The following is an 11,756-nucleotide window of genomic DNA, read 5'->3' on the forward strand; positions in this document are numbered from 1 at the left end:
TATGTTGCTCATATCATGCGTATGGTATCTTGCATTGCTATGTCATTTGCTTAGTTTAGACATGGTTTGTGTGAATGCCACCTGTTTAGTGTCTAATTACCATATATGTGAATTATGCGATGCCATCTTGTTGCAAGACATTATATATGTGAATTATGCAATCCTATCTTGTTGCAAGGCATTATATATGTGAATTATGCAATGCCCTGCTGTTTAGCCAAGCGTCATATATGTGAATTATATCATGTCGTCCTTTTTTTGTATTTCTCGTTGCATTTGTCGACAATGTTTGTATATTCAACTGCTCTTCCTGTGCATCAGCCATTTGAATTGGTGATGGAGAAATCTGGAGTGAAAACAAGTTCTTTAGAGCAGACAATGCTACCTGCTGAAGCAGATATCTTGCTGGTTACAGATAGCTCTTCAGAGGAGGATTCAGAGGCAGATGACCAGTCCTATTATCCCCCTGAGGTGTATGCTCAAACTTGGCAGGATTATATTACTCATATCATGCACATGTTGTATTGAAATGCTTAGTTTTTACATCATATACACAAATATTGAATGCCATCTCCTTAGTTAACACATCATATATGCAATTGTCCTCTGCTCACTTGCTTAGTATATAAATCATATATTTGAATTATATCATGCCAAGATGTTTACATAGACAGCATGTATCTGAATTATGGCATGCCAACCCATTTTCTAAAGACATAATATAGCTATATCATCTCATCCTGTTTACATAGTCATCATATTTTGAATTATGTCATTCTATCCATGAATTATACCATGCCATCATGTTTCCATCGACGGCATGTTTGTGATTTATGGCATGCCAACCACTTTAATAGACACATCGTATAGTTATATCATGTCATCATGTTTACATAGTCATCATATTTTGAAGTATGTCATTCTATCATGTTTAGTTAGCCATCATACATGTGAAATTGTGTCATGCTATCCTGTTTAATTAGCCATCATATATGTGAAATTATGTCCTGCTATTCTGTTTGGTTAGACAACATAAATGTGAATTATTTCATGCCCTATTTTCTTCCCTACTATCCATTGCACCTGTCTATCTTACAATGTCTGTACATTCAATTACTTTTCTTGTTTATCAGCCATTTCAATTGGAGGGGGTGATGGCAGTATCCGTGGGAGTAAAAACACGGTCTTCAGAAAAGATCGTGCTACCTGTCGATGCAGATAGAACCACGGTTGTACTTGCCCAAGAACCAGCCCCACCACACATAACCCAGACTCACATAGATTGTACCCCTACCCAGTTGGACAGAGAACCAGCTACACCCCTTACCCCAACCCTAGCAGATAGTAACCCAGTTCCAGTTGACACAGCACTGTCTCCACCACAGAGCACCCGAACACGAGCAGTTAGTAAGGCAACTGCAGTGCCCAAAGCACGAGGACCGCCACTCCGAACCCCAAGTCAACGCTTAAAGCAGAAGAAGAATTGTTCTCAGGTCAGGTTCCGTAGCTATGGTTCATACTACTTTGCTCTTGCATCACTATATTTACTCATACCAACTAATTTCAAATTTGAAGGATGCAATTGAAACTCCAACGGCGCAACAGGTATGTTTAAAACCTGTTTCTTTAACGTGTTTGCTATTGTAACTTGCTCTATGTTGATTTCAGTTTCAATTGAATAAACAGTTATGTTCTCATGCCATGCACATTACAAGTGTTGTTATTGCCATGTAGTTTCCCACACTTATATTCTGTCTATGCTGCTTTGTCTTAAATGGATATGATTCGAACTGTATCCATCTTGATTTGGCAACGTAAACTAGAATTATATAGACCATACAGTGACCATACTACATAGATATATGTTTGTTTCATGCTGTTATCTTGTCCACCTTACTACTGAACTGATTTACCAAAATGAGTTTCATATACTACATTGTAAACATGTGATGTGTTTGTTTGTTTCTCTTTTAGAACGCGGATAAAATATTGGAGAAGAGTGCCCCGTTATGCAATGGTAAAGGAAGTAATGCAGATAAGGTTCAAGATAGTGAGACATCCCTGTTGGTCTCCAAGAAAGCTGATAAAAACTATATTGAAGACACTGAGACAACCCCAAAGTCATGTCTTGATGTAGTGTTCGAGTTACTGGCTACTACTGCTGGCACCAGCTCTTCGAACTCGCTGCCTGAATCAGTTCGGCTTCTTGAGTCTCAACTTCAAGTTGAAAGACATTGATCAGATGTTATGCGACAGGAAGCCGAAGGACTGAGGAAGTCCCTGCAGAATTCCGATGCATACTTTCTGGTGCAACAACAAGTGCTGGAGGATTTAAGCGCCAAACAAGAGAAAGTTAATAAGCTTGCTAAGCATCTTGTCAGCATTATGGGTACCCAGGATATTGTTTCTTGAACTCTTCTGAAGTGGTTTCAGTTCTGGACTTGTTTTGCTGCGGCGTTTATTTGCACTGGTCGCCAACTTTGACAACCAGTGTATATGATATGCTGCTTTGTTCCCTATATTTGCACTAGTGGCAAACTTTGATGCCCAGTGGATGTAACATGTGTAATAGCCGTGATAGCCTAGCGTAAGTTGCTTGCTTATTTATTTCTTGTTGTCTTGTTTATTTGTTTGCTTGTAGTCAGTGCAGTTCTTTTTCCACGGTTTGCTAGTGGCCGCAATAACCCATTTTTTAAAACTAGGCCACAATAACCATGGGCTACATATTTACTGTAGTTACCATGGGCCTCCTACGGTCGTAGAAACAATGGGCCTTCTAAGGGCCGTAGAAACAATGGGCTTTCTACGGGTCGTAGCATCAATGGGCCTTCTATGTGCCGTATGATCGATAGGCCAAACATGGGCCAATAACAGACCACATTATGGGCCGTAAACGGGCTAGATTTGGAATCGTCCGTTCATGGGCCGACAATAACGGGTCGTCGTTAATCGGCCGTATTTGATGACGCTATGAAAACGACCCAACGGATTAACGGGCCGATTGTAACCGCATGCTGAATTTGGCCCACAAGCAGAAAAAGCCAATAACGGGTCGTAAGTAACCGAATGCTGGAAATGAGCCCAAGAATAAATGGGCCCTGAGAAGGCCGAAAGATAACACGGGTTGGAAAATGGCCCAATAGAATAATGGGCCGTTAATGGGAATAAAGGGGTACACTGTTCATTGCGGGCCAGATTCACCACGAGCCGTTAATGAGCCAAGAGGTTACAATGCCTCGTATGGGCCGAAAGACATCATGGGCCATACATGGGCCGGAAGTTACAATGGGCTGGAATAATATTGGACGGCCCAGATGAATCTATTGGGCTTAATTCCGATAGGTCGTAACGGGCCGTGAGTTAGCGGGGCGTAAATGGGCTATATACGAACAGGCCGTTAACAGGCTTTCCGTGGGCCGGCCCGTTACCTTTTTACCAAGTCAAACGAGCCGGCCTTTTCACCGAAATGGTCCTTTGTTGGGCCGTGCCACGTGTCGACGTATCATAGGCGCATCATGTCCAATGAATGGACGACATCTGTCCCACCGGTGAGCCAACATGTGTTTCCTCTGGCCAATGAGAATTTTACACGTGGAAAATCCTCATTGGTCCGGGCTGTTAGCGGGTTATCGGATCCAAAACCGGACCCGATAGCTTAACGGCGACCCGTTACGGTGGATGCCACGTGTCAGTCACCCTTGACGAAAGCACTTCCATGACGTGCGATTTATCGTCATGGAAGTGGACACTTCCGTGATGATAATTTTGGTAATGTCATGGAACACTTCTACGATAGCACAGGTATGACTATCTTGATTCTGTCATAAAATCGTCATGGATGTACATGCATGACAGAAAACGTGACCTACCGTGACAAACACGTATCATCACGGAAGTGTCTTTTTTTGTAGTGTCATATTGGTTCCTACATATTCTACGAAGATCTTTATCGGTCAAACCATATTGACAACATACGTCATTCCCTTTGTCATCGGTATGTTACTCGCCCGAGATTCGATCGTCGGTATCTTCATACCTAGTTCAATCTCGTTACCGGCAAGTCTCTTTACTCGTTCCGTAATGCATCATCCCGCAACTAACTCATTAGTCACATTGCTTGCAAGGCTTATCATGATGTGCATTACCGAGAGGGCCCAGAGACACCTCTCCGATACTCGGAGTGACAAATCCTAATCTTGGTCTATGCCAACCCAACAAACACCGAGAGGGCCCAGAGCATCTTTATAATCACCCAGTTATGTTGTGATGTTTGATAGCACACAAGGTGTTCCTCCGGTATTCGGGAGTTGCATAATCTCATAGTCAAAGGAATATGTATAAGTCATGAAGAAAGCAATAGCAATAAAACTTTAATGATCATTATGCTAAGCTAACGAATGGGTCTTGTCCATCACATCATTCTTCTAATGATGTGATCCCGTTCATCAAATGACAACACATGTCTATGGTCAGGAAACTTAACCATCTTTGATTAACGAGTTAGTCAAGTAGAGGCATACTAGGGACACTTTGTTTTGTCTATGTATTCACACATGTATCAAGTTTCCGGTTAATACAATTCTAGCATGAATAATAAACATTTATCATGATATAAGGAAATATAAATAACAACTTTATTATTGCCTCTAGGGCATATTTCCTCCAGAGTAGTGGCCCACGAGGCACCAGGGCGCGCCCAGGTGGCTCGTGGGGCCCACGTGGCTCCGTTTGACCTAACTCCGCCTCTATAAATTCTCTAAAATCGGGAAACCAACAGAGAGCCAGCCAAAATACTTTTCCCACAGCCGCAAGTTCCTGCTCTCGTAAGATCCCATCTGGAGGCCTTTTCTGACACTCTGTCGGAGGGGGATTCAATCACGAAGGGGATCTACATCAACCTTGCTGCCCTTCTGATGATGTGTGAGTAGTTTACTACAGACCTACGGATCCATAGTTGGTAGATAGATGGCTCTCTCTCTGTTTTTGATCTTCAATACAATGTTCTCCTCGATGTTCTTAGAGTTCTATTTGACGTAATCACCTTTTGCGGTGTGTTAATTGGGATCCGATGAATTGTGAGTTTATGATCAGATTATCCATGAATATATTGTGTTTTCTCGGAACTCTTTTATGCATGATTGTTATAGCTTCGTATTTCTCTCCAATCTATTGATTTAGTTTGGCCAACTAGATTGATTTATCTTGCAATGAGAGAGGTGCTTTGTAATGGGTTTGATTTTGCAGTGCTCAATCCCAGTTACAGAAGGGGACATGGCACGTATTTGTATCGCTGTTATTAAGGATAAAAAGATGGGGTTTATTCATGTGTGAGTTTACTTTATCTACATCATGTCATCTTGTTTAAGGCGTTACTCCGTTCTTTATGAACTTAATACTATAGACGTAATAGTAGTAGATGCAAGTAAGAGTCGGTCTACTTGTCTCGGACGTGATGCCTATATAAATGATCATTGCCTTGGATATCGCCATGATTATTTGCTTTCCTATCAATTGTCCAACAGTAATTTGTTTACCCACCGTATGCTATTTTCAAGAGACAAGCCTCTAGTGAAAACTATGGCCCTCGGGTCTACTTTTATCATATATTAAATCTTAAAAATACTTTGCTGCAATTTTACTTTATTTATTTTATTTTGTATTTTTGTTTGATTTATCTATCAATTACTACACAATTTAATCTTGCGCATAGCTGCCGAGGGATTGACAACCCCTTGTTCTCGTTGGGTTGTAAGGATTTGTTATTTGTGTGCAGGTGTTGCGTGGTTTTCCTACTGGATTTATAACATTGGTTTTTAACTGAGGGAAATACTTATCTCTATTGTACTGCATCATCCTCTCCTCTTCGGGGAAATCCCAACACAGTTCACAGGTAGCATGCTACCAATGAGTTCAAAGCATTAAACTAGCACCCTAGCATCCTACGGGAGTGCACATGCTCAGATTTACATGTCATGACCAGATCTACTATATAGTATCATCGAACCTGAACTGGAAAACAACATGAACGTCATAGAATCGGACTACCAAACCCTACTGTTCTAGCGATTCATCATCACTATCTACCACAACATCACATAGTCACAGATCGACACTCTGCAATGCTACTAGTTCTCATAAATCTATCCTTAGCACATGCTCACAAATCAAAGTTACAATGAATAGGGAAGGGCTGATAGAACTTACATCCATCAGGGAGCAGGGAGTTGACGAGAAAGTCGTCGAAGAAGAGAAGAATGAGAAGTGCTGTCGTCTAGTGCCGATCGAAGAAGATGCACCGCTTACCTGTTGGTCGTCGACGAAATCGCCCGGGACGGAGAGCGCGCAGAGGGAAATGGTGGCGGGGAAATCAGATGTGATCCGATGGGAGCCAAATAGGGCGTCTAATTCGGCGGGAGCTGGCCTAATTCTTCCAGCCGCTTTTTCGCGCACGCGCGTGAGCTCACACCATCCCCTCCTCGCATCAGCTCGACGCGTCGTTCCTCTCCTCTGCACACTGCGAGCCTGGATGGGAGAAAACAGTCGATTCGGCCGTTCCGGCTGGGCCTAGCTCAGAGGTGTTTTAATAAGCATGCAATGCGGGCCAAACAGTGAAAACGGGAAACCAAACGGGCCAAATTTGCATCCACCAAGCTTAGTTGAGCCTAATGAAGATAACCAAACACATCATTAGTGTGCCCGATTTGGGGTACGCCGATTGAAGATGCCCTGAGTGGAGTTGTGCACCAAAACAAATAAAAGAAAGCAAAGCAAAGAAATATTATCTTCTTCTCGGCTTATTGGCCCCCTCGTATTTTTTGCCAAATGTTGACCGTATGTAAACTATCAAAATATAAATTATATGATACAGTAAGTATATTATTGGATTTGTATTTGGAATAGGTTTTCGATAGTATAATTTTTGTGACTTATAGTTTACATTTTATTAGAAATTAATAGTAAATTTTTAGCATAAAATAAGAAGGGCCCCACAAATACCTGACGGAGGTAGTACAAAATAAGAACTGACTGCATATGTACTCCCTTTGTGCTTGAAAAAGTGTACTTTCAACTTTGTTGAAAAATTAAACTTTTTTATATCTGACCATATTTATACAATAATACACCAACGTTTATGCCATCAAATTAGTAGCATTAAATTCATAATAAAATATATTTTCAGCATATACCTATTTGGTTTCACAAACATTGATATATTTTTGCACAAACTCGGTCAAACTTTAAGATAGTTTGACTCTGCAATAAAGTTGAAAACACACTCTTTGAAGGACGGAGGGAGTAGGTGTTTTCCTTTTTGCAATAGGAGTAGATTTTTGGGTCTTTCGGACCAGCTCAAATTTCAAACTTCAAACGGGCCTGATGAAACGGTACTTCAGTCTGCCTGCCACTCACAGTGATCGCATTGGACCGACCTGTGTGGGTCCGCTTCGCTTTTTTCCGGGAAGAAGGGGCCCACTCCGCGGCAACGTGTAACGCGGCAAGGTCACGGAGCCGTGAGCGAGCCGTAACGGTTCCGTGGGTCGCGCCCGTTCCCCATCACCATAACCTGCGTACCACCGGCACCCACCCCCAGCGGCCAGCGAGCGGGGGTAACGTCGTCACCCTAACGCCGCCGCCGTGGCCGGGAGCGGAGCCCGCGGCGCAGCCCTAACGCCGCCACCCCATGGCCTCCTGCGACGACGACTTCGGCCTCCTCGGTGACGACGCCCACCCCGCTCCCCAGCCTTCCGCCCAGCCGGCCCCGCCGCAGCAGGCCCAGGGCTTCTGCTTCGTCGAAGCCCCGGCCGCGGGCTCCGGCGCCGGCCCCGGCCCCTTCGCGCCGGCCCGGGAGGAGGGCAACCACAGCTCCGACCGCGGGAAGGCGTCGCACCACACCAAGCGGCGGAGGGACCGCGCGGAGGAGTTCAGCGATGGGGGCGAGTACTGCTCCTACATCAGCGGCGGGGGGAGGAAGGGCCGTGGCGGCGCCGTCTCGTCGGACTACCGGAAGGATCGGGAGGAGTGGACGGACGGCGCCATCAGCAGCCTCCTCGACGCATACATGGACCGGTTCGAGCAGCTCAACCGAGGGAATCTCCGGGGGCGGGACTGGGAGGACGTCGCCGCTGCCGTTACCGACGGGCAAGGCAAGAGCAGCGGGGGCAAGAGCGTGGAGCAGTGTAAGAATAAGATCGACAACCTCAAGAAGCGGTACAAGGTAGAGTGCCAACGCATCGCCGGCTCCGCCTCGGCCAGCCTCTGGCCCTGGTACAAGCAAATGGAGCAGATTATGGGCAACTCCCCATCGCCCGGCACCCCCAAGCCGCCGGCGGCCACCAACGACGACAAGCCGCGGCAACAGCAGCAGCACAGCAACAAGAGGTGGCTCATTTTTACATCTTTGCTCTCATTTGTTTGGGGATCTAATGGTCGAGAGTCTAGAGATGAGCTGATGCTTATCTTTGCTTGCAGGTACCCTTCTTCCGGCACTGGCCACACTACCACCATGGTTCCTTATTCCAGATCGACTCCTCTCTCGAATCCGAAATGGAAAAGGGTACTTCTGAAGATTGGGGGGACTGCATTGGCTGGAGAAGCTCCTCATAATGTTGACCCTAAGGTAGTACTCCCTCCGTTTCCTAATACAAGACCTTTTAGGTTTTTCTTGACTCATATGTATCTAGACACATTTTAGTATGTGTGTTCACTCATTTTAGTATGTATGTAGTCGATATGTTGAAATAGCTAAAAGGTCTTATATCAGGGAACGGAGGAAGTATTTGTTAGATATGCGCAGATCTTGTTCATTGCTCTCCTGAATTTTTCACACAGAGCCTTGTGACCTTGCCAGGTGATCATGCTGATTGCCAGAGAAGTTCAAGTGGCATGCCGCCATGGTGTTGAGGTAAATAGAATACATTCATTCTACTATTCTAGACATACATTTTGTAAATATCAAGCGATACAGGCCAAGCTAATATTGCATTTTGTCCAATCAGGTGGCTATTCTCATGGGAGGCCGGAATGTATTCTGCGCTGACTCTTGGGTTGCTGCCACTGGCACTGATAGAGCTTCAACGCATCCAATTGGGTAATTATCTCGGAATCATGTCATTGTTAGCTTTCTCAAATCTAAAAGAGTTAGGCTGCTTGCATACCAAGATGAGAAACAGAGTAGTATATGGAGCCAGCTATATTAGGGTAATTATGTTAGAATTAAGCCGGATGATAGCTTTTCCTTGGGTTTTGTTCCAGTGCACAGATTGGTTGAGGCTGGTCCAATCTGTGTGTCAATAAAACTACTTTGGAACTATTCTTCACATGCTCGTTTTAATGTATCATGGATTTGCAACCAGGCATATATATTGCAAGTGCCAGTATGAATTATACATTACACTGAAGCTACAAATGTTTACTGACATAGCCAGAGCCTCAGTGACTCACCAAGCTTAAGAACTGGAAGTAGTTGTTTTAGTTTAAAGTATATTTATTATTACGTTGTATAGAGTTTTGCTTCAGCAATCCCCCCTAAAAGTATGCATGAATCTTGAAATTAATTAAAAAGGGTATTCTCGTACAGTCACGATCAACTAACTCTAACCCGTATTCCCCCAATGGATCAAACAAGATATCAGAACAATCTAAACTCCACCTTTAATCCGCGTCGAAATCTGTAAACTTTTCGGGGGGAGGGGGCGGTACCAAACAGTCCTCTCTGGTAGGTGATCCTGAGCAAGCTGCCAGGCTAGGTTAGACCTTTTATCCCATTATTTTTTTAAGTTGGGCAATTTCATGTGCCGCTGATCCCAAATAATATATATGAGAATTGTGGTTTGCTCTTTTGATCTTTACTACGTATAATCCTTAGCTGTAGACTGACAACTACGGTACAGACTATTGTTTGATCTTCTTCATTTCAATCCCCATCATTATTTCAGTGCATCAGACTTGGTAGCTTTTGTTTGAGTGTTTCAATAGACAATCAATCATTCACATCTGTGATTTCCTACTAAACAGCGACCAATGGAGCTCAATTTTCATATGGTTTGTTCTTATTTTCTACATCTTTAGCTAGAAAACATGAATTCATGCTGACCATCAGGCTTGCATTACACTTTTCCTGTGGATCCTAGCTTTCCTTCCGTGGTTGGCCACATGTGTATGTATTTATGGTGCTCTTTGAATTTTTTTTTCAGAATGATGGCAGCAGTGATGAATGCAGTATTGCTCCAAGCGTCACTAGAAAAAATAGGTGTGGAGACACGAGTCCAGACTGCACTGATGATGCAAGAGGTTGCAGAACCATACATAAGGCGGCGAGCTATCCGCCATCTGGAAAAAGGAAGGGTTGTTATCTTTGGTGGAACTGGTGCTGGTACAGGAAATCCACTTTTTACAACAGATACAGCTGCTGCACTGAGAGCTTCTGAAAGTATGTCGGTTAATCCTCTCCCAAACTCCATCCTGTTATTTCTAACAGGCCTGTTCAGTATTTAGCTTGCGCTAACATCTTTTCTTGCCTAAATGTGTATTTTGTTTTGCTGTTTTTATTTTCTATGAGAAAGAGAACATCAGCTTTTATGGAGAGGAAATCTAACCAGATGTGCTGTCAACCAGTCAATGCAGACGTTGTCCTTAAAGGTGTCATTGGAGATGATGAATATGGTTGTCCTCCTAGGAGCAACGGTAGTGCACCATTTGAGCACATCTCATTTAGGGAGTTGGCAGCAAGAGGAACCAGCAAAATGGACATGACAGCAATTACATGTTGTGAGGAGAACAATATTCCTGGTTAGTTTCTCTATGAATCTTTCATTTCAAAGTTGTGTTTAGCGCCTCCTCTGGCAGTATACATAAGATGATTTGTGTGTGTTCATTTCTTGCAGTTGTCATCTTTAACATGTTAGAGCCTGGTAACATGTCCAGAGCTATTTGTGGCGACCAAGTAGGTACGTTAGTTGACCAGTCAGGAAGGATAACTTAATTCACAAGGGGGGTTAACTTTGTTGTAGCATTGGGACATTCTTATTCTCTCACGGCAGCGTGCATCTTCGTTGATTGCATGGATCTTTGTGGATGGGAGAGATGGTAATGTTCCTCGGAGAGAAGGCTCACACCTTGATTTGCATCGGGTGCTCGTTGTTTGTAGCGGCTCTGCCATGAGAAGTTGTTTGTTTGTAGTATCTGTCTGTAATGTGATGGTTAGACTAGTTGAAGAGCCTTGTATAAAGTCGTATTTATGCCTGCGTATGGCGTTAGGTCAGGTCAACAGAATGTTGTATTGTGCTCTAGTAGTAACTTGTAACGCTGTTGTTGAGCTGTAGTGTTGTACTGTATTGGAGAAAGGCATTTTTCTTCCTTCCGTGCTCTAATGAGTGATGGCTGTCCAGCAAGTGTGCTGTGCGATGTTGTCATTTCTTTTTCGCATCAAACATTACCAGCTAGAGAACCGGATGATGCACTACTGTGGAACTGTGTCCTGCTTAGAATCGAATATTGTTTGACGGAGAACGCCTTACTGAATGCAACCTGTTTTGTTACCTTTGTTGTGGCCGCAGGTGGTTCATTACATAGTAGGCATGTAGTCCCAGTCTGGCATTCCGAACTCCTGAACCTTAATGTGTTGCTGCTGAGATTTGTCAACAAAATGCGAGAGATGATTTCAGATGTTCTTTTAATCTTTCGTTAGCTGTCTCGTGTTCTGACGATTAAGTAGATTTGAGTATTCGTCGATTTTGGTCCAGAAGAATGTGCCGACG

At 43.7% G+C, this 11,756-nt stretch overlaps 1 protein-coding gene across 2 annotated transcripts; it reads left to right on the forward strand.

Annotated features, from left to right (window-relative positions):
- The first annotated feature begins 7,544 nt into the window (after positions 1 to 7,544).
- LOC123053218 (uncharacterized) lies at positions 7,545 to 11,359 on the forward strand. Of its 2 annotated transcripts, XM_044476657.1 has the most exons (7): positions 7,565 to 8,379; positions 8,470 to 8,617; positions 8,849 to 8,902; positions 8,997 to 9,088; positions 10,194 to 10,429; positions 10,615 to 10,788; positions 10,884 to 11,359. In XM_044476657.1, the coding sequence occupies exons 1-7, from the start codon at positions 7,682 to 7,684 to the stop codon at positions 10,979 to 10,981; spliced, it is 1,500 nt and encodes a 499-aa protein (XP_044332592.1). In that variant the 5' UTR covers positions 7,565 to 7,681; the 3' UTR covers positions 10,982 to 11,359. The 2 variants fall into 2 exon arrangements, with proteins under 2 accessions (XP_044332593.1, XP_044332592.1); XM_044476658.1 differs by lacking the exon at positions 10,884 to 11,359 and having other exon boundaries at positions 7,545 to 8,379; positions 10,563 to 10,788.
- Positions 11,360 to 11,756: the final 397 nt, after the last annotated feature.

Source organism: Triticum aestivum, chromosome 2D (genome assembly GCF_018294505.1).
Source record: "Triticum aestivum cultivar Chinese Spring chromosome 2D, IWGSC CS RefSeq v2.1, whole genome shotgun sequence".
NCBI lineage: Eukaryota > Viridiplantae > Streptophyta > Magnoliopsida > Poales > Poaceae > Triticum > Triticum aestivum.

What these genes read in the sequence shown, in the direction of transcription:
- LOC123053218 (XM_044476657.1), top strand. Translation starts at nt 7,682, where the DNA reads ATGGCCTCCTGCGACGACGACTTCGGCCTCCTCGGTGACGACGCCCAC. An exon ending in CATGCCGCCATGGTGTTGAG is followed by an intron (nt 8,903 to 8,996) that starts GTAAATAGAATA and finishes TTGTCCAATCAG; the next exon opens with GTGGCTATTCTCATGGGAGG. An exon ending in GCTTCAACGCATCCAATTGG is followed by an intron (nt 9,089 to 10,193) that starts GTAATTATCTCG and finishes TTTTTTTTTCAG; the next exon opens with AATGATGGCAGCAGTGATGA.